This window comes from Saimiri boliviensis, chromosome 14 (assembly GCF_048565385.1).
Source record: "Saimiri boliviensis isolate mSaiBol1 chromosome 14, mSaiBol1.pri, whole genome shotgun sequence".
Classification (NCBI taxonomy): domain Eukaryota; kingdom Metazoa; phylum Chordata; class Mammalia; order Primates; family Cebidae; genus Saimiri; species Saimiri boliviensis.
Window position 1 is genome coordinate 71,577,693 of NC_133462.1, and position 25,742 is coordinate 71,603,434.

The following is a 25,742-nucleotide window of genomic DNA, read 5'->3' on the forward strand; positions in this document are numbered from 1 at the left end:
CTGGTTGCTCCTTATTTTGTTTCTTCTCAGTTTAATCTTGGTAGGTTGAATGTGTCCCGAGGTTTATCCATTTCCTCCAGGTTTCCCAGTGTGTTAGTGTACATTTGTTTATAATAGTCTCTGATGATCCTTTGTATTTCTGTGGTATCTGTTGTATGTCTCCTTTTTCTTTTCTGATTTTGTTTATTTGGATCTTCTTTTCTGTCTTCTTAGTCAAGCTAAAGATTTGTTTTCACTGCATATGTGTTTACCTTTTTTATATTATCTCAGACTTTACTGGCTACACAGGCTAGGTTAAACCCTCTATTTTCCCCTTGGTAACACCCATCACAGTTATTTCTTTTCTTTTTTTTTCTTTTCTTGAGACAGTCTTGCTCTGTTGCCCAGGCTGGAGTGCAATGGCACAGTCTCAGCTCACTGCAACCTCTGCCTCTGCAGCTCAAGTGATTCTCCTGCCTCAGCCTCCCGAGTAGCTGGGATTACAGGTGCCCACCACCACGCCCATCTATAATTTTTGTAGTTTAGTAGAGATGGGGTTTCACCATGTTAGTCAGGCTGGTCTCAAACTCCTGACCTCAGGTGATTTGCCAGCCTCTACCTCCCAAAGTGCTGGGATTACAGGCGTGAGCCACCGCACCCGGCCCCTCACAGTTATTTCTTGCTTAACATAAAATCTCTCCCACTAGCTGTCAGCTCCAAGAAGGCAGAGTCCAGATTTCCCCAGGCTCTAACACAATGCCTGCTGTATAATAAGTGCTCAGGAATATTGGTGCAATTGAATTGGCTTGATTCAGTTATTTAAATTTTGTCTCCCCACCTTCACTCAGGTAATCTTTTTTACATAAGGATTACAACACTAAATCTTCAATCTTAGGATATAAGGACAAATCATAATTTTATAAATAAAAGGGATTATGGGGGCTTTGAGAGTTGTGAGTATAGATTTAAAATATGGATGTAATCCTTCTCAAAGACCTCATGTTACTTTTTTTTGAAAACCTTTTTATTTTGAAAAGTCATAAAGTATTATAAAGAATTACAGCAAGCTCTTCATCTAGATTTCCCACTGTTAATGTTAATATTTTACTATGTTTGCTTTCTTCTTCTTCTTTTTTTTTGAGATGGAGTTTCACTCTTGTTACCCAGGCTGGAGTGTAAAGGTGTGATCTCAGCTCACTGCAGCCTCTGCCTCCCAGGTTCGAGCGATTCTCCTGCCTCAGCCTCCCGAGTAGTTGGGACTGCAGGCATGTTCTACCACACTTGCTAATTTCGTATTTTTAGTAGAGATGGGGTTTCTCCATGTTGGTCAGGCTGGTCTCGAACTTCCAACCTCAGGTGATCCACCCACCTTAGCCTCCCAAAGTGCTGGGATTACAGGTGTGAGCCACCGCGCCCGGCTTACATTTGCTTTCTGTATCCTTTCTATGTATGTATATGTATAGGAAAAAAAATGCATCTTTTATCTCAATATTTTAGTGTATATTTCTCAAAAACATGGATAGTCTCTTATATAACCAACATAGATATCAAATTAGAGAACTAACATTGATTCCTTGCTGTTAACTACCTATAGAACTTACTCAGTTTTACCCAATCACATCCTTTATGGAAAGGGGTTGGAAAAAGGACCCAAGATCTAATCTGAGATCACATGTTACATTGAATTGTCATGTCTGTAGTTCTGTGTCTTTCAGGACCTTGAGGTTCATGCAGGTACAGGTTTATTTTGTAGATTATCTCTGGGTTTGTGGGATGCATCATCATGATTAGATTTAGGTTACAAATTTTATGTGGGAATATCACAGAAAGGATACTGTGTTTTTTTCAATGCATTATTTCAGAAGTCATGTGATCCCTCTCTGTCCCATTACTGCTGGTGATGTATAACTGGTCACTTGCTAGGTTAAGGTGACATTTGCCAGTTTTCTGTATTTTAAAGTTACTTCTTTTCCTCTCCACTAATTGTTATTAATAAGTATCTTCTTTTTCTGTTTTAATTAATGTAAATTTCTGGGATTGTTTTCTTCTAATATTTAATTTTGAGGTCCTGACCAAAGAGCAGATTTGTACTTGGAAGGAAAAGACCAGCTTGGGGGTTGGTTTCAGTCTTCCCTATTAACAAGTGTGGCAGCAAGGAAGAAAGCACCTTATAAGTAAGTATTTACACCTGAACCAACCTGCTGAGTGCCTGCCCGTGTGTGAAGCGCTGTGCTGAGTACTATAGAGATGATAAGGCACCACTCTTGATTGCTTACAGTCTCCTGTTCATTAAAACAAATAAGAATTTGCAGAAAGAAAAAGAGAAAGGAAAAAGGAGGCAACACCAAAGTGTCTTGTCAATGCGAAGTAGATCATTACTCCTAGAGGAAAAAGTCAGCATTGACTGCAGTCGTTGGGGGAACCTAGGTAGTTGGTTTTGTTTTGTTTTGTTTTGTTTTGTTTTTGAGAAAGGACCTCATTCAGTCACCCAGGCTGGAGTGCAATGGTGTGGTCAGAGCTCGTTGCAGCCTCCCCACTCCTAAGCTCAAGCAGTCCTCCTGCCTCAGCCTCCTGAGTAGCTGGGACTGCAGACATGCACCACCACACCTGACTGATTTTTAGTTTTTCTTTTAGAGATGGGTTCTCCTCCCATTGCCTCTTCGGGTTCCAAACTCCTGGCCTGAAGCAGTCCTCCTGCCTTGGGCTCCCAAAGTGGTAGGATTATAGGCATGAGCCACCATGCCTGGCCTAGCACTAGACCTTGACCTGTGGTAACATTTGACCAGGAGGAATGTAGTGAAGGATATTTGAAGTTGATAGAAGACAGCCTGAGTGCAGATGTCCTTTATATTTGTAATATTCACAGTGACTAATGAACCGAAACAATTGCTTTCGTTAATTTTATTAAATTAGGGATTCCTATTTAGTACATAATACTTTTTCAAACACATGAGTGAAAATATGAATCAGAAGGATTCCTAAATAGCTTAGCTTAAGATTTTGGCTCTCTTATGATGAAAACCTATCCCAGAGCATTTTACATGTTTTTTGTTTTTATTTTTGTTTTGAGATGGAGTCTTGCTCTGTTGCCTAGGCTGGAGTGCAGTGGCGCAATCTTGGCTCACTGCAGTCTGTCTCCCAGGTTCAAGCGGTTCTCCTGCCTCAGCCTCTCAAGTAGCTGGAGTTACAGGTGCATGCCACCATGCCTGGCTTAATTTTTGTTTTTTTTGTTTTTTTTTCAGTAGAGATGGGGTTTCACCATGTTGGCCAGGTTGGTCTCGAACTCCTGACCTCAAGTGATCCACCCACTGAGCCTTCCAAAATGCTGGGATTACAGGCGGGAGCCACCACGCCTGGCCCTTTTACATGTTTTTGTTTCTTAACATACTTTTAAAGACCAATAGATGGGCACATCCTGTTTTTTTCAAATTATCTTTTGAAAAATAATTTTGAGATGATAATCTGCTCTTTTTAAGACATACCTTTTCCTGTTTTTTTCATTTTAAAAATTATTTTGATTTTTCATGAATTATATAGTTTTTCCACTATTACCGCCAAAGGTTTTATAAAATTTCCAACACACTAAAATGTTTTCTCATGTCCGTTTGTGAGAATCTCCACTCCCATGCTGGGCCCCCAGCAACCACTGGTCTGCTTTCTGTCTCTGTAGTTTTCTATTTCCAACTTAGTGAGTTTTAATGATAAAAATCAGTACATAGCAGAAGCTCAGAAAATAATCTGTTTAGTGACTAAAATATCTAAAATTTTCCTTTAAGTAGAGTTTACGATTTAACCATTGTGATACATGAGCTATGAATGAGTCTTTTAGTTTTGTTTTAATTTTTATTTTTTGTGATGGAGTCTTAGTCTGTCACTCATGCTGGAGTGCAGCGGCGAGATCTCAGCTCACTGCCACCTCTGCCTCCTGGGTTCAAGTGATTCTCGTGCCTCAGCCTGCCAAGTAGCTGGGACTATAGGCACATACCACCACACCCAGCTAATTTTTGTATTTTTAGTGGAGACGGCTTCAACCATGTTGGTCAGGCTCGTTTCAAACTCTTGGCCTCAAGCGATCTGCCTGCCTGGGTCTCCCAAAATGTTGGAATTACAAGCATGAGCCACCATACCCAGCCAAATTTGACTTTTAAGGAAAGGTTTCGGCCAGGTGCAGTGGCTCATGCCTGTAATCCCAGCACTTTGGGAGGCCGAGGTGATCGGATCACCTGAGGTCAGGAGTTCGAGACAAGCCTGACCAATGTGGTGAAACTCTGTCTCTACTAAAAGTACAAAAATCAGTGGGGCCTGGTGGTGGGCATCTGTAATCCCAGCTACTTGGGAGGCTGATGCAGGAGAATCACTTGAGCCTGGGAGGCAGAGGTCGCAGTGAGCCGAGATTGTGCCACTGCACTCCAGCCTGGGCAACAAGAGTGAGACTCCATCTCAAAAAAAAAAAATGAAAAAGTTTCATCCATAGTTGGTCAAGAAAAAATCACATTTTTGTGTCAAACTTAGATATTCTTTTTAAGCTATATATAATCTTCAAAAAGATAGTTATGATTGTGTTTATCATTAAAATAGCTGATTTGTCCCCTTAGGACAGTGGTTGTTCATGGATTTACCCTTGGAGAAAAGGGAGAAAAGATGTCCAAGTCTCTTGGGAATGTCATTAATCCTGATGTTGTCATTAATGGAGGACAAGTAGGTGATTCTCTAAAATATATTTTATTTTCGTTTTAAGGGTCTTAAATTGGCAGCCAGAGCCCTTAATATAGTTACGTCAGTGTAAAAATAAAAACTATCCTTTACACTCTCAAGTAACACATGATTTTAATGAAAAAGGCAGAGGCCGGGATTGGGCCCTTTTAACTCATTTCAGGTCTGACTCCAGTTAGTTCCCAACCCACGCTGTTTCTTTTTTAATTGTCTGAGAGGTTTTACAATGTGTAGGACTATAGGAAAATCAATCCTTTTGTGATTTCTAAGCGTGATGATCCGGTTTTCACAGTGTTATGTGAGGTGTGCCTCCCTCAAACCTTGTTAGCACATTACTGTCTGACGTGGAAAAAAAAGTGTATAGTTAAATGGAAATAACAGAAAAAATGGGATTGCAACTTCTAAATGCACATTTCATTATTGTTGGAAATTACACACGTTAAAGCAGGTCTTAAATGTACATCAAATCTGAGGTTGCTAACAATTTGGGGGTTTTTCACTTTTTTTTTTTTTTTTTTTTTTTTTTGAGACGGAGTTTCGCTCTTGTTACCCAGGCTGGAGTGCAATGGCGCGATCTCGGCTCACCGCAACCTCCGCCTCCTGGGCTCAGGCAATTCTCCTGCCTCAGCCTCCGGAGTAGCTGGGATTACAGGCACACGCCACCATGCCCAGCTAATTTTTGTATTTTTAGTAGAGACGGGGTTTCACCATGTTGACCAGGATGGTCTCGATCTCTCGATCTCGTGATCCACCCGCCTCGGCCTCCCAAAGTGCTGGGATTACAGGCTTGAGCCACCGCGCCCGGCTGGTTTTTCACTTTTTTAACTCCTGTGGCTTGTTAGTGCCCTCCTGATATCCTGTAATCATTGTTTTGTGTACAGAGTTGCTAGGAAATAGTGAAAGGAAAAGCAGGCCTTCCCCTCCCTCCCTCATAGAGACCTCCCCGGCACTGCTGTGTGTCTAACCACCAGCTGTGGTGGCTGGAAACAGACATGACCCGGGAGGAGGTTAGGTATTAGCATCTGTAGAGCACGTTCTTTCTTTTTCCAGTTTTAAGACACAGCCTAATTTGAGATTGTTAGCCCTTATTTCATTACAGTGCTAATATAGTTTATATTTATATTGTGCTCAAAAATTTCTGAATAGGAGCTTTACGTAAAACATTGGTTCAGCTAATTGGAATTGAAAGCCATTCTGTTTATATTTTCTTCCTCAATGAAAAGGATCAAAGCAAAGAGCCTCCCTATGGTGCCGACGTCCTTCGCTGGTGGGTAGCCGAGTCCAATGTCTTCACTGAAGTTACAATTGGCCCATCTGTGCTCAATGCTGCCAGAGATGATATTAGCAAGGTTAGAACCATTATTCTTCCTGTTTCTAAATGACAACTTTACCAAATCATTGTTTTAAAAAATGAGACACAGGCCGGGCGCGGTGGCTCAAGCCTGTAATCCCAGCACTTTGGGAGGCCGAGGCGGGCGGATCACGAGGTCAAGAGATCGAGACCATCCTGGTCAACATGGTGAAACCCCGTCTTTACTAAAAATACTAAAAATTAGCTGGGCATGGTGGCACGTGCCTGTAATCCCAGCTACTCAGGAGGCTGAGGCAGGAGAATTGCCTGAACCCAGGAGGCGGAGATTGCGGTGAGCCGAGATCGCGCCATTGCACTCCAGCCTGGGTAACGAGAGCGAAACTCCGTCTCAAAAAAAAAAAAAAAAAAAATGAGACACATTTTGTTTGGCACTGTAAAAAACCGAAAGAAAATGAGTTCTCCATATATTGTGAACTTTAAAAAATCTTCTGTGTTGGCCAGGTGCGGTGGCTCATGTCTGTAATCTCAGCACTTTGGGAGGCCGAGGCAGGCAGTTCATGAGGTCAGGAGTTTGAGACCAGCCTGGCCAACATGGTGAAACCCCATCTCTACTAAAAATACAGAAATTAGCTGGGCATGGTGGCGCATGTCTGTAGTCCCAACTATTTGGAAGGCTGAGGCAGGAGAATCGCTTGAACCCTGGAGGTGGAGGTTTCAGTGAGCCGAGATTGCATCACTTACTGCACCACTGCACTCCAGCTTGGGCACCAGTGAGACTGTCTCAGAAAACAAAACAAAACAAAACCTGTGTTAATTTATTTGTTTCAAAACAGTAGTAATACTGGTAATTTTATATAATTTGTATATAATATCTTTATATTTTATTAATACAGTATATAAAATGTAATATAGCAGAGTATAGATTACATTAATTTTTTATACTTTTATGCACTCAATAACCTTTCACATTTTTCCATGTATCTGTATTTTCACCTGTGAAGCAAGTGAAGTAACGTTGTCTGACCTACACACATGAATAAACTGGGCTACTGAAAGGTGATTTGCCCTAAAATCCAGTGGTTGTTTCTGTAACTGGGCTATTGGAATAAGAGTTTGTTGTGTATTTTTTGTTTTTTTTGCATTTGTAGTCTTATTTGGGATGATAATAAAAGTACCCCATTAAGAAAGTGACAAGAGTTGGATGACTCCAACTTAAGTACAGAGTAATAAAATAACTTCTCAGTGAAAAGTGAAGGTACCATTAAGTGTTTTTAACTGCGTATTTTTTCTTCTTATGAATAGCTTAGGAATACACTCCGCTTCCTTTTGGGAAATGTGGCTGATTTCAACCCAGAAACCGATTCCATCCCTGTTAATGATATGTACGTCATAGACCAATATATGCTACACTTACTGCAGGATTTGGCAAACAAGGTAAATATAAACTAATAAACTTTTGGAAACTAGAAATATCAGTACTGTTGTGTGTTAACATTTTAGTTTTATCTGAGTAGTGAACAAACCTTGCTGGAAATAGTAACTATTGCACTCCTGAAAAAGTTACCCTTGCTAAATTTCACACATTCCCAGGTTGGCCTTAGGTATAAAGTGTTTTACCAGATCTTTCGAGTTTCTCAAAAGATTAGAGAAATACATCCAGACTTCCCCTCAGCTCAGATTTCTCTCTCACAATTAGCTCTATTTCTCCAACAAGAAGAAATAAAGTGGAGTTAATACTTATTTATCTGCAGATGTGCTCCTCATAACAAAGTCTGGAAATAACCAAAACGACTATTCCTCTGTGTCTCATAAGATACTTGCTCATTTTTACATAGACTTAAATAATTTGTGTTTTCTGGCTGGGTGTGGAATCTCACACTTTGCTTGAGGCCAGGAGTTCAAGACTAGCCTGGGCAACAGAGCAGGAACCCATGTCTACAAAACTTTTAAAAATTAGCTGGGCATATTAGTGGGTGCATGTAGTCCCAAGCTCCTCGGGAGGCTGAGGCAGGAGGATCGCTTGAGCCCAGGGTTTTGAGGCTGCAGTGAGATGTGATTGTGCTACTGCACTCTATCCTGATTGACAGAGCGAGACCCTTTAAAAAAAAATTGTTTTCTCACAACTGGAATTGTGTTTGTATTAGTGTGCCCTTAAGTTAGAGATGTACACATCAGTTTTGCCCAAATCAAAAATAAATGAGGCATAAATGAGGGAACACTAATGAACTGTTGGTAACTTCCACTATTTGCTGTTGCAAAAATGGTGTGATTTTATCATTTAAAATCTCATTCTTGGTTAATGTTCTTTCATAGTTCTCAGAGTAAAATAGTATTTTCTGAGTATAATCAAATGTGTTTTCCAGAAATGACACTTGGAAGATTTCCAGGAGTTCTTGCATATTGCCAGTTTTGTAGTTGTTTCTTTGAAATGTCTTTTTGAAAGGAGCATATTTTGCTTGTGATGACTTACATTTTCATCTGCCTGTCTCAGCTTCCAAATTTATTTTGGCTTTGTTCCCTAGATTACTGAATTATACAAACAATATGATTTTGGAAAAGTGGTTCGGCTGTTACAGACATTTTATACCAGAGAACTCTCTAACTTTTATTTCAGTATAATCAAAGATAGGTATGTATGATTAAATATTAAAATGCTTAACAATGGCCAGACGCGGTGGCTCACACCTGTAACCCCAGCACTTTGGGAAGTTGAGGAGGGTGGATCACACGAGGCCAGGAATTTGAGACCAACCTGGCAAACGTGGCAGACCCTATGTCTACTAAAAATACAAAAATTAGTTGGGCATGGTGGCGCATGCCTGTAATCCCAGCTACTCAGGAGACAGACGAACGAGAACCACTTGAACCTGGGAGGTGGAGGTTGCAGTGAGCCCAGAGTGTGCCCCTGCAGTCAGCACCCCGTCTTATTTGAGACAGAGGTGACAGAGCGAGACCCCGTCTCAAAAAACAACAACAACAAAAACCTCAACAGCTATTTCTTGAGTGTCTACTCTGTTTGGCAAACATCGGGGATACAGTGATGAGCAAGGTGGGCGGTGTTGTGCAGTTCAGATTGGGCTCTGGAGTCAAGCCTGAGTATAAAGGTTTGCCCTCCTGCTTCCTAGATTTATGATCTGGGGCAACTTCTGTAATCTCCTCCTTCATCTGTAAAATGAGTATAATAATACCTCGTGATTGAGAAGGAAAAGCAATAACGTGCTTAACCCTGTGCTTGATAAAGTTCAAAAACTAATCACTGCTGGTATCAGATGATGAACATAATGCTTGTTCTCCAGAGTTCTCAAATCCTGAGGGGAAGAGAGAGAGGTATATGTACAACTATATGGTGACAGCGTACAATGTTAGCAGCATCCTTGTAGAAGAGGGCTGGATGCCACAGGCTTCATTTGTTGCTCCAGTGTGCAGGTGACGGTCCTGTCTTTATGGTAATGAGTCCAGTCTGAGGTGTTAGCCTCAGCCTGTCAGCACCCCAAGGACCTTGCACATAGGGATTATAACTCCCTCTCTTAAACACTCCTTCCCTTAAAACACTAACAGCATTAACCACATGTTAAATACCATCAACTAATGTATTCATAGTCCTTTAGTACAGTCGTCTAGACTCTAGTTGTCATCCACCTGAAAAACAGGGGATAGAGCATAGCCATGAGTGCTTTCGAGGAGGTGGGTACACCTGGACGGAGTAAAATTGTAGGAGAGTGTATTGTATCCTTTAAACAGAAGATGATTAGAGCCATAGGATTAGCCACTACGCATAAAGTCAACCTGAGGCAGGTCCTATCTTGGTGACCATATGTATAAAGTGTTGTCAACTGCTGAATGAATTGTTCTTGTTCAGGCTTTATTGTGAAAAGGAAAATGACCCCAAACGACGCTCTTGTCAGACTGCATTAGTTGAAATTTTGGATGTAATAGTTCGTTCTTTTGCTCCCATTCTTCCTCACCTGGCTGAAGAGGTGTTCCAGCACATACCTTTTATTAAAGGTAAGGAATACTTGATTTATTCTCTTAATGAGAAAGATTCCTGATAAAGGTGCAACTTCTGATTTTATCTCCTTCATATAAGGGCACTTACCCATCTACAGTGACTGCCCTGTGACACAGTGTGTCTTGCTCATGTGTTTGTGTCTGTACCTGTTTGTAGAGGAGCAGGGTAAATTTCACAATGACCTTGACATCTGCAGTGCTTTCTGAAATGTATTAGCCGCTTGACAGTATCAAGAAATCACTTTTTTTCTTAAATACCTTTATAAATGATCTGAAATGGCTGGGTGCGGTGGCTCACACCTGTAATCCTAGCACTTTGGGAGGCTGAGGTAGGCGGATCACTTGAGGTCAGGAGTTCAAAACTAGCCAGGCCAATACGGTGAAACCCCATCTCTACTAAAAATACAAAAATTAGCTGGGTGTGGTGGCATGCGCCTGTAATCCCAGCTACTTGAGAGGCTGAGGCAGGACAATCGCTTGAACTTGGGAGGTGGAGGTTGCAGTGAGCTGAGGTCATGCCATTGTACTTCAGCCTGGGCGACAGAGTGAGACTGTCTCAAAAACAAAAAAGGTTCTGAAATATATTTTAGGTTTTATTGAAACAAAATATGGTGCCTTTTAGTGAATATTTTATGATGGTGGTTTTCTTCTGATTGTATTAAGTTTATAAAAATAAGCAACTATAGAAGTGTAGAAAGAGGGGGAAGTCACTTATAATCTTAGTACTGATAGCTGTTAATATTGGGATATTTCTATTTTTTCTAAGCATCCTTTTTTTTCTTAGAGATCTTACATATTTTCTCTTTTGTTTAAATGTAACAAATGTTTTCCAACGCTGATATAAATGTTTTGTAAATAATTAGGATGGCTCCATATTTAATCACTTGATTACCATGAATAACAATTCTTATTTCCCATTAATGGTAAATATTTAATGGTTAGAGCTTCATATGCAGTTTAGGATGTATGTAAAGGAGTTGACTGTTTTTGTTGTTCTGAAGAGCCCAAGAGTGTTTTCCGTACTGGGTGGATCAGTACCAGTTCTATCTGGAAGAAGCCTGGGTTGGAAGAAGCTGTGGAGAGTGCATGTGCAATGCGAGATTCATTTCTCGGAAGCATCCCTGGCAAAAATGCAGCTGAGTACAGGGTCATCATTGTGATAGAACCAGGACTGCTTTTTGAGATAATAGAGGTATGCAGCAGTATGTACCTTTTGAAATGGGATTAGTATCATAGAGCTTTGCCTAAAATTTACTTTTAAAAATGTGTCTAAATTAAAAAAAAAAATTTAGAAATTAGGTTTTCTGTCTTCTAATCCTGATATCGCTGATTCTTTGTTTCCTACCTCACTGTGTTCTTTTCCATGTCATAAAACATGTTCTGTGCATGTAACATGTACATGTCACTCTGTAGGAACAGGAAAGGTATAAAGTTCTGTTTCAAATGAAAGGCCTCAGGACTATTTAAAAGATAGGTGACATAAACTGATTGCAGTCGACTTTGAATATATAAAGATGGGGAATTTTGTATTAAGGATCTGGTTTCCTGAGAATTTCATCCATCTAAACCAGAATTAAAACAAACCCAAAAAGTTTCCATTTTTATTTTGTGAGATCTGAAGAAAATTCACTTTGTCCAGCAAGTTACCACATATATTTCAAAGCACTTATCCTATTTTTATTTCCAGAAGTGCCATCATACTTGTCTTCTTGGGATTTTTAGGGGTTGATTGGCCAGATTGGTTTATAGCTTAACATAATGATGTGATTTTTTTTCTAGTCTAAATGCTTAAGAAGAGAATCAGCAATGAATGTATTTTTAAAAAGTTTTGTTAGTGTCAGGTTTCAAAAAATACCCATCTCATTTTGTTTGGTAAGTCAATTTAAATGTTCAATGATGTAATTAGCCTGATTAAGATTTGAGTTTGAAATAGCTAGTAGGTATAATAAGATGTTCACATTTTAAAATGTAAACTTGGGGCTGGGCGCGGTGGCTCAAGCCTGTAATCCCAGCACTTTGGGAGGCCGAGGCGGGCGGATCACAAGGTCAAGAAATCGAGACCATCCTGGTCAACATGGTGAAACCCCGTCTCTATTAAAAATACAAAACATTAGCTGGGCATGGTGGCGCGTGCCTGTAATCCCAGCTACTCAGGAGACTGAGGCAGGAGAATTGCCTGAACCCAGGAGGCAGAGGTTGCGGTGAGCCGAGATCGCGCCATTGCACTCCAGCCTGGGTAACAAGAGTGAAACTCTTGTCTCCAAAAAAAAAAAAAAGTAAACTTGGGAAGCTCTCTATTTTGCAGGTGAGGAAGTGAGGCCTGCTTAAGCTGTGATCTAGCCAGGGTAACACAGCCCAGTCCTGGCTTTTTTTCCTACATACTATGTTTGTAGTTTGTTTCCTTTGACTTCAGTCTTTTTAATAAACTGAAAATTGTTTTGGATGTATTTTCCTTAGGAATCATACCAAGTAGCTCTCAGGTGGAGTGGTGATTCTATCCATTACTAATTGCATCAACTTGTTAAAACCAAATTAATCTCTTTGAGTCTCCTGTTTCTTCTCATGGGCTTTAATTTTTTAAAGGAATGTCTGTGTTGGTTAGCTTAAAACTCACTTTGAAGATCAAAATTACAGTGAAAAATGTGTTTATCAGACAAATTTGGTCTACTTCAGAAGCATTCTGCATATTGTTTAGATTGCCACGATCACTATACATTACAAAAGCAGGCCCTTGTTGAGACAGTATTTTAGCCCCTCCCCCAGTGATACATGAAAAAATAAAGGCTTTGAGGCTGACAGACCAGGGCTTGACTTGCAGTTGAGAAACCTGGGCAAGTTAACCTCTCTTTGCTTGTTTCTTCATTTGTAAAGTTAGTACAATAAACACCATACAGGCTTTTTGTGTGTGACAAATTGAAATAAGAAACATTTTAGGATCTAGCAAAGTGAAGTGCCTGGCATTCTCAATAAATACTGTTGATGGAAATCTTTAGTTAAAACCTTTTATGATAATTAGGCTTGATGCATTTAATGGTGTTTGCTCAGGATGCAACGGTTTACCAAAGGGTTCCTCTCTAAACATGAGATTTTATAGTGTCTCTTTTTCTAACCTCAGTTTATGGTAAAAATTTAACCTAAACTGTAACTTTCACATGCTTCCTTCCAGATGCTGCAGTCTGAAGAGACTTCCAGCACCTCTCAGTTGAATGAATTAATGATGGCTTCTGAGACAACTTTACTGGCTCAGGAACCACGAGAGATGACTGCAGATGTAATTGAGCTTAAAGGGAAATTCCTCATCAACTTAGAAGGTAAGAAGGACATGAAAATAACAAGTAACATCTGGAGAACTGAATAATTATAAGCCATCTCCAACTTTTCAGTGAACTAGATTTATTCTAAAGTCAGTTATATACTTAGAATACATCCTTCTATGGAAATAATAAAACTCTCTTATCTGATGATCTTGGGAACTGAGGGCTAGGGACGGAAGAAAGACTTTCTGTCCTTTGAATAAATATTGGTATTGTATGTGAGGTTTATGTTAGTCTGACTTGCTCCCATTTCCCTTGTGTCCCCCTGCTTTGATACCTAGTACCCCAGTACTGGCGCAGTCCTGCCCACCATTCCTCAGTGTTGATGCAGAAATTTCCTGTTACGTATACCCCAGATTAAAAGAGTTAGCCATTCTTGTGAGGGGTTAAGGAGGAAGTTTTGTTGAGCACATTCTAACAATAGTGTGTCATAAGGAAGCATTTTGTAGATACTTGTTTTATAGAAGATTTAAAAAGTCAACCTGGTTCATCTTCATTGGTGGAGGTTGAGTTGCATTAATAAAGAAAAATAAGCAGGTATCTTGGCAAAGTTTATGCTACTTGCATTTTTCATAGCTTTCGGGTACCAAGAGATGGGAAGTTAACTTACAGGCATCAGTTCAAATTTGGGCGTGGCACCATAGACCATGTAGTAAAAGTTCTGGCTTAATTTATTTTTTGTAATTTTATTTTCCTGAGACTGAGTCTCGCTCTGTGGCCCAGACTGGAGTGCCATGGCATGATCTCAGCTCACCACAACCTCTGCCTCCCAGGTTCAAGCAATTCTCCTGCCTTCCCAGTAGCTGGGAATACAGGTGCATGCCAACATGCCTGACATGTTTTTTGTATTTTTAGCAGACATAGGGTTTCACTATGTTGGCCAGGCTAGTCTCGAACTCCTGACCTTGTGATCTGCCTGCCTCAACCTCTTAAAAGAGCTGGGATTACACATGTGAGCCACTACACCCGGCCTTTTTTGTTTGTTTGTTTTTTTTTTTTTTTGCAACACAATTTCGCTCTTGTTGCCTAGGCTGGAATGCAATGGTACTATCTCAGCTCAGTGCAACCTCCATTTCCCAGGTTCAAGCGATTCTCCTGCCTCAGCCTCCCAAGTAGCTGGGATTAGAAGCGCCCGCCACCACATCCGGTTAATTTTTGTATTTTTAGTAGAGACAGGGTTTCACGATTTTGGCCAGGCTGGTCTCGAACTCCTTACCTCAGGTGATCAACCTGCCTTGGCATCCCAAAGTGCTCAGCGTGAGCTACTGCACCTGGCCATGTAATGTTTATATACTCTTTGTACAATGACTAGAAAATAATTTACTTTTATATTTTTATCAATTTGAGGTCTAAGAGTATTAATTGTGGAGATACTTTTGGTTCCTTCTGTCCCATGAGAAATTTTGAGTAAGGACACTGTAGTTGTCACTGTAATTTGGCTTTTAAACATTCTTAGTTAAGTATGTAGCTGGAGAGGCAGCATCATTAATCAGAACTATATGCAGATTAAATAGCTAGAAAGTCTGCTCTGCCTGAGTAGATGTCAGTGACTTGGATATTTGTCAGTTAGTCTCAGAGTGATGGGGTCTCCAACTCCTCAGCTCTCTTCAGTTGTTGAGTTGTATGATCCCATTCTCTTGGCTATGTAATGGGGCAAACGGGGAAGTGTCTAACAAGCTTTACCAAAGCAGGATGGAGAACTTGAAAGAGAGGCCTCTGCTAAACCAGTGAAGACACAGTGATACAAGTTGAATGCCTACGAGAAACACTCTTCATGTATTTTTTATAGGTGGTGATATTCGTGAAGAGTCTTCCTATAAAGTAATTGTCATGCCAACTACCAAAGAAAAATGCCCTCGTTGTTGGAAGTATACAGCGGAATCTTCAGATACACTGTGTCCTCGATGTACAGAAGCTGTCAGTGGAAAATAGTATTAATAGCTCACCTGAGCAAGAACCTCCTGACAGTACTGACTAGAAGTTTAGACAGATTTACAATATTGGGAAAGAAATCCAAGATTTAGGTAATGAGTGGATGAGTCAACAGTGGAGGATGAGGGTCAAAATCAGAATTATAAAAGAAGTATTTCCTGTAACTACAGAAAGAATTATGTATATATATATGGAGAAAAAAAAAGTGTGTGTGTGTGTAACATAGACATGTATTTAGCTTATCTTCAAATATGGTTGAGCAGAAAATGTTTTATATTTTATACATATCTTTTGACTCTATTTAAATTCTATGATATCTGAAAATAAAGGCATTCTGGAAAAGTACTGACTGATGTTGGCAGAAGTAAATATTGCGTAAAGTATAGTTTTGAAAGGGAATGGCAGAGATGTGTTTCCAGGAGGTGAAGAGTCCTTTTATTCTTCCCACTAGTAAACATCAAACTTTTCAGAATAGCTAGTTTTTGGGGTTGGATTAGAAAGAAAATAATCACTGGCTGGATGCGGTGGGGCTCACATCTGTAATCCTAGCGCTTTGGGAGGCTGAGGCAGGTAGGTCACCTGAGGTTGGAGTTTGAGACCAGCCTGACCAACACAGAGAAACCTCATGTCTACTAAAAATACGCTATTAGCCGGGTGCGGTGGCACATACCTGTAATTCCAGCTACTTGTGAGGCTGAGGCAGGAGAATCACTTGAACCTGGGTGGTGGAGGTTGCAGTGAGCTGAGATCACGCCATTGCACTCCAGCCTGGGCCACACGAAGGAAACTCCATCTCAAAAAAAAAAAAAGGAGGGAGGAGGAGGAAGGAAGGGAAGGACCAAATTTGTTACTCAAGAAGAAATCTCTTAATACTTCTATTTATGAATGTTTAGGAAACAACATGAAAGCTGAAAATTTATTTCACTAATGTACATAAGTTCACAACAATGTACATAAGTTCACAACAATGGACAGAAAATAGCAGTATATACAGAATTTCACTACTTACAGTACATTACAATAGAGAAAGCATTTTATAAACAATTCAGTATTGGATCAAAATCTTTTAAGGATGGCTAATTCTATTCAGCAGGAATCTAACTTGTAGACACCCAGCAAACCCATTCCTATCAGGGTGAGAGAGGGCTCTCGCTGTAGCTATAGTGTACTGTAAAAATATTTTATCTCTTATAAATCAAATGGACCACAGCAACTTCTAAATGAACATTATATTCAATGTAAGTCTAGTATTATTAAATCTCAGATTTTTAACTTTAGATTGCAATTGTTTTAAAATAGCAATTTAAATGTAACAGTGTTTACTTTGACCATAGATGAATTTTTATAATAAACGTAAAACTTTTTCTTTTTGCAATAGTAAGAAGCAGGCGTCCCCAGACTTTTTACACAGGGGGCCAGTTCACTGTCCCTCAGACCGTTGGAGGGCCGCCACATACTGTGCTCCTCTCACTGACCACCAATAAAAGAGGTGCCCCTTCCTGAAGTGCGGCAGGGGGCCGGATAAATGGCCTCAGGGGGCCGCATGCGGCCCATGGGCCGTAGTTTGGGGATGCCTGTTACGAAGCATTTAGAAGCTTGGTGCTATGCATCTCTTTATCTACATTTTCCCTGGCCTCTCTAGGTCTACATCTAAACACAACCTGTAATGTAGACGTTATGATTATTTGAACACTGTTTTCCTTCAGCATTACACAATAAGATAAAATGCATATTTAACATTAATGAAGAAAGTTGTGTGAGGGTGGGTATATATCTAGGAAAACGCTACTGGTTATTGGCTTCTCATCAATAACTACAGTAAGTGCCACATACTTTTGTTTCAGAAACCACCCATTCTACATAAAATCTAATTCCTTTATCATCTATGGCTTTGTTATTACAGAATATCTACATAGGTATTTATTTGCCTTTCTTCATATCAGATTTATTTACTTTAAAAGCCCTTGATAAGTAGTAAAATATTTAACTGCTTTTCTTAACCATACAAGTCAGAATTCAATTTTAAAATTCTATGAAAAATTTTAGGATAACAAATACAACTAGAGTCTTAATTATTTGTGTTAGGATGCTGTGAGCCATATTTCAGCTTATTATTCTCAGCAATCCCCAAATTTGATTGTCTGTTCTACCAGAGTAAGCTTAACCAGTTTTATTATATAATGCTTAATAAGCACCCCTTTCCCCGAAGTGATGATGGAATTGAGGATAAAAATGCCTATAACTCCAAGTTTCTTTGACTAGCCTCCTTAAGTCCATACTACTTTCAGCATACTTGCAAAATACCACAGGAAGAACTAATCTCTTAGAACACATATGACAAGTGACTGTTAAGAGCCAGGTATGTTTACAAGAATTCTAGGATGTATCTGGCTGGGGCAACAGAGACCCAAGCAGGGGCTGGGAGGTTGGACTAGCTCTTTCCAGTGCTGTTACTCTCTAAAATGTATGCCTCAGTCAGACTCACAGGCCCCCATGCCAAATACCCAAGACGTCTTAAACGCTTACCTTGTAAGATTTTAAGTTTCACAGTTACTTAACAGTAATTATTTTAGCCAGTTAAATTCTTGTTTGGATGTGTTCTTTTAGGTCAAGAAACAGATTAAAGAAAACTTTATATCCCTGAAGGACATACTTCTCAACTTTGCATGATTACTATAGTTGGCTTCTTAAGGGAAAGTGAAGAAACAATGACTTACTATGAATAACAATTGTGACCCATGACAGATACCAATAATTACACTGTATGGCTACATTCTAAAATACACCATAATAAATACTTGGTATTTGTAGAGCTCAAAGCACTCTTTTACAGAGTTTTGGTTAATTTGGTTTTTTCTTTTTTTTTTTTTTTTTTTGAGACAGGGTCTCGCTATGTTGCCCAGGATGGCCTCAAACTCCTGGGCTCTAGCAGTCCTCTCACCACAGCCTCCCGAGTAGCTATAGTTTGGTTTTAATCAGTAAATACGCATTTAGCACTTGGACTGCTCTAGGCACTATAGGGTACAAAATTCGTTGTATTTTATCCTCTCATCCCAGCTATGAGGTAGGTTTGCTAAAGCTGTAATATCACTAAGCAGTTTTTTCAATACTGTTCCCAAGGACAGATAACATTAGCAAATCCCAGAAGCATTTCTCAACATTTGTAGGAAAAATAAAGTTGGACTTAAAATTTTTAGTATCTTTGCCATTTTTTTTTGAACATGAGTTTTACAAGATAATACATTTTTACAGACACCTGATGTGGATACAACTTTGGAACTTGGCAAAAAGCAAATCTTTAACTTACATTGTAATTAATTTGCTGCATCGTACGCACCTCTGATTCTCAATTTTGGCAAGTACAACAGGTGAAGGGTTCTATTCAGTGCCCCATTCTGACGAATATGATGGTCTTGAACCCATTCTTTCTCCTCAAGCACTGTCATCCTCTGATGGCAACAGCAAACCCTTTGGGAAAGGAAGCTTTCAGTTTCCAGAACTCCCTGGTGGCAGCCCAGTGTGGGATTTGAAGCATGACAAGAAAGGCGTTTTCTCAACATTTACTACAGGAGAGTGGGTGTTTCTGTACTCTACGGATGGGGACTGTACATGAACACATTTAAACTGGATTACAACAACATTTTAGATAGGAAATATAGAATCTTATAAGAACATAAAAATTATAACCATTTTTTAAATAGCAAAGTTTAACTAAATAAAGCTACCAAAGTGTTTGAAATAGAAATAAACAGTAAAACATCTGTATTAATTATAATAGAGTTGACATTTGTTTATATTTTATCTTCAGTATTAACCAAGGAGTAGAATTTAGCCAGGGTTGCACTTTTTAGAAGTTGTATATATTCTTATTTCTTTTACAAAAGGAAAAAAAAAAAAGACATACTTTTCCCATGAAATTCCAGGTCTTACTATGTAAAATAACCATGCACTAATTCACGTTTAATCATTTTAGAGCATTTCCAGTAGGTAAGTGTCATAAAGAAGGAAGAGATATGGCTTCCACAGCTTCAATCAGGTGTAAGGCTAGACCATACTGCCCGTGTTTTTCCGGTAAAAGCTCAATTACTTTATTTACTAGTTTAGCTGTTATTGCAATTGGCACTTCAGTGTTTTGAAGATCCTGAGGGTCCTGCAAATGGGACAGAAAAATAACCTATTATAGACAAGTAAACAATTGTTCCTGACTTAAGAGTTATTACATAAAAATGCTTTTCTTTGTAACTAGGTGAATTAAATTTGTCAGATGTTCTTCATGGCTGTTATTAACTAGGCACTTAAGGAAACATCCAGTGGCCTGATCTCATTGTATTGTACTGACCATTGCTTTCAGCCAAGTACACAGTGTGGGTGGAAGCCTGGCAAGCAGCTCCATTCCTTCTTTCGTCTGGGTGTGGAGAAGCGCATGAGCCAGCCTTTGCCCTGTCAGCACCAGCAGCTGAGAGGCAAGGACTTCTTTGTCATGAACCTGTAGAATGGCCTGAAGATAGGAACATGGAGAAATAATACAGTCACAGTGAGCACATTTGTTTATATTCTATAGGAAAGGGGTTCCCAGTGAAGAGATTCTAGCTGATTTTTGAACTGTGCGTCTTTTGGTTGTATACAACCAAAAGATAAATCCAAATCAAGCTCAGCATTTAAACCCAAATTTCTGCTCCTTGGCTAATTGTTTTTCTCTTATCACCTCATTTTTCAATTCAGTATGGCTATTCAGTGTATTGTTTTCAAGGTTTTGGCAAATAAAGGGAGTTTCATGTCATGACTATTTGAAGCCCTCTAATGGCTTCTTTTGATCTTTTTTTTTTTTTTTTTGAGATGGAGTCTCACTCTGCCACCCAGACTGGAGGGCAGTGGTGCGATCTCAGTTCATTGCAGCCTCCACCTCCTGGGTTCAAGTGATTCTCCTGCCTCATTCTCACAAGTAGTTAGGATTACAGGCATGTGCCACTATGCCCAGCTAATTTTTTGTATTTTTAGTAGAGATCGGGTTTCACCATGTTGCCCAGGCTGGTCTCAAACTCCTGACCTCAAATGATCCACCCGCTGTGGCCTCCCAAAGCGTTGGGATTACAGGCATGAGCCACCATGCCCAGCCCCTCTAATGGCTTCTGAATACACTTAGAATACCCATGGGCCGTATCCTAAGTCGTGGCCATGACCTGTGCCAGCCTCCCTGCCTCATCCCATACTTCATTCCTTGCTTACTATGTTTGGTTTGGTTAGCCGTTCCAGGTTTTCTAGTCCTGAACCTAGCCATTCTAGTCCCCACCCACCTCAGGACCTTTGTAATTCTTATCTCAAGCACTGTTCCCCCAGTCTCTTTTTTTTTTTTTTTAAAAGATGGGGTTTTACCATGATGGCCAGGCTGGTTTTGAACTCCTGACCTCAGGTGATCCACCCACCTCTGTCTCCCAAAGTGGTAGGATTACAGGTGTGAGCCACTGCGCCCGGCTGTTCCCCCAGTTTCTGAGTAGCTGGCTGCTGTTTCTCCTTGGGGGCTCAGCTTAAACGTCACCTTCTCTCACCACCCTACTGTAGTAGCTCCTGTTTATTCATATGATCCCGTTTTTGTTTTTCTTTTTAAATTACAAAAAAAAATTTTTTCCTTTTTAGAGACAGGGTCTTGCTATATTGCTCAGACTGGTCTTGAGCTTCTGAGCTCAAGTGATCTGCTGCCTCAGCCTTCCAAAGTGTTGGGATTACAGGTGTGAACCATGACGCCTGGCCCTGTTTATTTTTTTCATAGCACCTACCATGCAATGCAAAATTTAGCATGCTTTTCTGCTTCTACCAGCAGACTTATCAAGTCCATGAGGAAGGAATCTTGTTTACTGCTATATCCTTGTGCATACAGCAGGCCTGGCACACTATTTGATTATAATTTTATGTTTAAAAAATACTCTATTGTTCTATTTTTGTACCTAGATGTTCTAACAAAAGGAAGAGCAAAAGGTTTCATTGGAGACTTTACTGATTCTTTATTCCAACTATCAATTTTATAACAAGTCCAATTAACATTCAAAGGGTTCATGATTACCTCTTCTCCTAAGTGGTCAATTCCATAGTTGTATAGTTCCCCCACATAATGCCTTCTGACAACATCTTCACTAACTTGAAGGTGATGGGCTAAATCCACAGCTAGAGCCGGCCAATCTTGGTCTTTCCCAAAAGGAGTGGGTGTTGCCTCTTCTGTGGGATATTTGACCTTTGTGGCTGAATGCTGAGCCTGGACAGCTGCACTGACAACTTTCAGTAAGAACTTGAAAAAGGAGACACATAGCAATGTACTGTTACTGTTTCATTTTAAAATACCTAAATCAAAGTATTGTTGGCTTTTCCACTTATAGTGGCTTTTCCATTAAATTGTTTAATTATCAAAAAAGGAAGACATAATTTAAAGGTAAACGACTAGCTCTCAAAACACTTTGAAAGTGGTCATTCTTTTAAAAGCCAGCTAGATTTTTCCTTTACTGTTTTTCTTTCCCCCAAGAAACAAAAACACAATCCAATAGCTGTAATTTACCTGTTGTCGTACAGAAATAAAATTTGGATCCATTTCCCCACTAGGTAATAACTGAATTGAAGTTAGGTCTTTGAAAAATGCATTTTTTCCCTAAACAGAAAGAAAGCAAGAAAATTGATATCAGGGTGTGGATTATTAAGTGGGGAAAGGGAGAAAGATTTTTTAAAACTTAAGACATTTAAGAATAATTCATGGTTGATTTTTACTTCTCCTTGAACAATAAGATTTTAGAATTCTTCCTTTAATTTTTATAACAATTATCTAGTATGTAGTAGACAGCCTTTAAGATGATCTCCAGTGATCCCCTCCTCCTGGTATTCGTGTTTCCTATGGTCTCCTCTCCTTGCCTGTGGGCTGGTGACTTGCTGCTAGCAAACAAGCAGATAGAGGTGATAGCATGTTACTTCCAAGACTCTGTTCCAGAAGAGTGCTTCTGCCTTCAGGCACTCATACTTGCTCTCACTTGCTCTGCAGGAAGCCAGGTTCCATGTTGTGAGCTGCTGTATCGAGAGGCACATGTGGCAAATAACTGAATCTTGCCAACAATTGTGCTTGGAAGTGAATCACCCTTTCCCCATCCCAGTTGAGCTTTCAGATGCAGGGCCTTAACTACAGCCTCATGAGAGACTAAGCCAGAGGCACCTATATAAGGAGAACACAGATTACTGACCCACAAAACTGTGAGATAATAAACATTTGTTATTTTCAGCCAAGTTTTGGGATGATTTGCTTTGCAGTAATAGCCAAGTAATATATATATGTACTCTGAATCCTTTTTTTTTTTTTTTTTTTTTTTTTTGAGACAGAGTCTCACTCTTGTCCTCAGCCTTCCAAAGTGCTGGAACTACAGATGTGAGCCATGATACCTGGCCCTGTTTATTTTTCATTAAATTGTTTAATAATCACACAGCGGCACGATCTCAGCTCACTGCAGCCTTCTCCTCTTGGTTCAAGAGATTCTCTTCTCCCATCTCAGCCTCCCAAGTAGCTGGGACTACAGGTGTGTGCTACCACACCCAGGTTAATTTTTTTGTATTTAGTAGAGACGGGGTTTTACCACGTTGGCCAGGCATGTCTCAAATTCCTGACCTCAGGTGATCTGCCCACCTCGGCTTCCCAAAGTGCTGGGATTATGGGCATGAGCCACTGTGCCCAGCCTCTGAATCTTTAAAAACACGAATTGTTTGAAAACACCTGATTTGAAAGAACAGATGTGTATCTAAAAAGTAAAAACAGAATATCAGAAAACAGGATTTCAGAAGTTCCTTGGAAGAAAATGTAATACACAGCAAAGAGCATTGGCCTTTAAATTGGAAGACCCGGGTCTGGTCCAAAGCTCACCACTTCCAACCAGGTTGCCTCGGGTAAATGACCCACAATCTTGCGTTAACTGTTTCTTCTTCTGCAAGCAGGTCACATCCTAGGTATCTTCCAGTGTGTCTTCCATACCTAATCATCTGTGATTCTAGGTCACCTAGTGTGATTGCCAAGTAGATTAAAGCTACCCATCCTTTAGTGATAAGAAAAACCAGACTTCCAGGACAACCCATGACAATCTGGACATTACTGATCGAAGTATTTAAAGATTTAGCATACACTCACATCTGTTACTTGGGAGTTCCCACCTGGTGGTCTTAGCTATAAAGGCCTATAACAGTACCATTTATTATTTACTGTATTCCAGACGCTGCTAAGTACTTCATGTTGAATACAAGGAATCCTCACAACAACCATGAGGTTGGCGATAGAGTCACTGCTACTTTCTGAATGAGAAAACTGAGGCTAAGAAAATCGAAATAATTCTAGTTAGCAAATGGTAGCACTGGGATCGTTTCACTAGCCAACCAACCATACTACCTCTCTGCAGATGAGAGTCACCCAGCTGTCTCAGGTAGTCTTAGCATGATATGGGTTGAGACTAACAACGTCAATACGCTCGTCCAGTTCTGGATGTGTTCTGGTTTGGCAAAGACCTCTGCGGGGAATACCAAGCTGGGAACTTTATTTTGACATTTCTTTCTCTTCTTTAATCTTTAAGTACTCTTATCCTTTCTAATCTCAAAGATAACACTAACTCATTCAAGATCTATACTTTTTTTTTTTTTGAGACAGAGTCTCACTCTGTGGCTCTGTTGCCGGTGTGATCTTGGCTCACTGCAACTTCTGCCTCCCAGGTTCAAGCGATTCTCCTGCCTCAGCCTCCCGAGTAGCTGGGATTACAAGCACATGCCACTGTGCCCGGCTAATTTTTATGTTTTTAGTAGTGACAGGGTTTTACCATGTTGACCAGGCTGGTCTTGAACTCCTGACCTCAAGTGATCCACTCACCTCAGCTTCCCAAAGTGCTGGGATTACAAGTGTGAGCCACTGCTCCTAGCTGTGAGTCTCTCATTTAAGGGTGAAATAATAAGCCCACTTTCCCACAAGCCTAAGCTGTATTTTCTAACCTAGTTTCTATCAGTAAAAAGCTAAGTAATAAAGTTGACATTTTTATCTCCAACAGTCTGAGAGTCCTGTCTGTCTCTCAAAATTTGACACCTGCATGGGGAAGGAAAGAGTTTGACTATCCACTGCAGCTAAATGGTGAAGGTTACAACAGAATATGTAAAAACATATTCTACTCACAAGTTTGGACTTAATCCTGCAGAGAAGCCAAAAAAACTTAGGCATAGAACTAATACAATTAAACCTGTCTCTTAGGAAGACAGCTCTTGTAGCACGAGACTAGAGAGAGACAAACTGGAAGCAGGGTGATTAGGAAAGGGCTGCTGGAAGAGCCAAGGGAAAGATGATTGCGCCTAACTAGGGGTATAGTCATGGAGAGAAATGGACAGGTATGATCTATACATGAATATACAAGAATGAATTTACAATGTAGAAAATTGGCTTGAAGTAAGGAATTGGTGAGATTATTTAGAAGTTTCTATTTTTTGCCAGCGCAAAAAGGATGACATCATTAATCAAATAACCAAGCCAGGGAATTCAGAAGGAACAGCAAATTTAGGTTAGGGGCAGGATGGGAGTGTGGGTTTGTAGATGTATTTTAAGATATAAGATGTCTGAAGTCCTATAGGACACTCAAAGAGAGAAGTTCAACAGAAATGTGTGCCTAAAAACTCTGGGGATTGGTCAGGCCTAGAGATATATAAGAGGGAGAAAATGAGTCTGTCCAGGAATAATAGGGAAAATGAGAAGGGCAGAAACAGCCGAGAGGGGAGCAGTAGGGAAGGTAAATGAACAGAATCAAGCAGGGAATAAGGGAGTCAGAACTCACATGAAATTACACAGGTCACAAAAGCTCTGAACAGCTTCTTTTAAATGAGAAAACCCATGTGTCTGCTAAGCCTGCAACTCCAAAATAGCTCCGAAATCCTTTGAGGTACTTACCTTACTGTCAAAAAGTGAAAGTGGCTTCACGGTCTTCAGAGAAAACCTCATGACTGCATACAAGATGGAGCACAGGATGGAGTGGTGCTCCACCAGTGGGTAGTGGATGTGTTTCTGATCAAGGGCCAGTTCCACTATGGAAATTGGTCCTTCCACGGAGAGCCATGCATCCTCAGTATCCAGCACAGGCATCTGTATTTCATCCCTGCTAACATCTGCCTAAGAGTTTTAAGAATGGAGGACTGTGTTCAGTCACGGATAAATGATAGCGCACAAATACCCTAATGAGTTTATTAGCAGCAAAGTGCAAACTCATATTGTACACTGTCCCAAATTGTAATAAAAAAACACAAATCCTAATTTCAATAAGAATCTAATAAGAAAACATTGCTACCTTTTGGGCTTAAGTCAAAATTTACAAATGAATGAATGGGCCGGGCGTGGTGGCTCAAGCCTGTAATCCCAGCACTTTGGGAGGCCGAGGCGGGTGGATCACAAGGTCAAGAGATCAAGCCCATCCTGGTCAACATGGTGAAACCCCGTCTCTACTAAA

The 25,742-nt window shown here is 40.1% G+C and overlaps 2 protein-coding genes and 1 pseudogene across 2 annotated transcripts in view; 2 read left to right on the plus strand and 1 right to left on the minus strand.

Moving 5' to 3' along the window:
- IARS2 (isoleucyl-tRNA synthetase 2, mitochondrial) overlaps nt 1-15,603 on the plus strand; it is a 63,992-nt gene extending 48,389 nt beyond the window's left edge. Inside the window, exons 15-23 of the mRNA XM_003930336.4 lie at nt 2,045-2,153; nt 4,575-4,677; nt 5,916-6,041; nt 7,307-7,438; nt 8,527-8,633; nt 9,864-10,009; nt 11,014-11,204; nt 13,179-13,323; nt 15,116-15,603. Of these exons, the coding sequence (XP_003930385.1) occupies nt 2,045-2,153; nt 4,575-4,677; nt 5,916-6,041; nt 7,307-7,438; nt 8,527-8,633; nt 9,864-10,009; nt 11,014-11,204; nt 13,179-13,323; nt 15,116-15,258 (1,202 nt within the window). The 3' untranslated portion in view covers nt 15,259-15,603. The remainder of the gene's footprint in view (nt 1-2,044; nt 2,154-4,574; nt 4,678-5,915; nt 6,042-7,306; nt 7,439-8,526; nt 8,634-9,863; nt 10,010-11,013; nt 11,205-13,178; nt 13,324-15,115) is intronic.
- Nucleotides 4,943-5,037, plus strand: LOC120361620 (small nucleolar RNA U13; annotated as a pseudogene).
- A 463-nt stretch (nt 15,604-16,066) lies between the features above and the next one.
- RAB3GAP2 (RAB3 GTPase activating non-catalytic protein subunit 2) overlaps nt 16,067-25,742 on the minus strand; it is a 107,533-nt gene continuing 97,857 nt past the window's right edge. Inside the window, exons 31-35 of the mRNA XM_039463429.2 lie at nt 25,190-25,408; nt 21,803-21,892; nt 21,317-21,538; nt 19,598-19,756; nt 16,067-19,408 (exon numbers count right to left, since the gene is read on the minus strand). Coding sequence (XP_039319363.1) covers nt 19,253-19,408; nt 19,598-19,756; nt 21,317-21,538; nt 21,803-21,892; nt 25,190-25,408 — 846 coding nt within the window. The 3' untranslated portion in view covers nt 16,067-19,252. The remainder of the gene's footprint in view (nt 19,409-19,597; nt 19,757-21,316; nt 21,539-21,802; nt 21,893-25,189; nt 25,409-25,742) is intronic.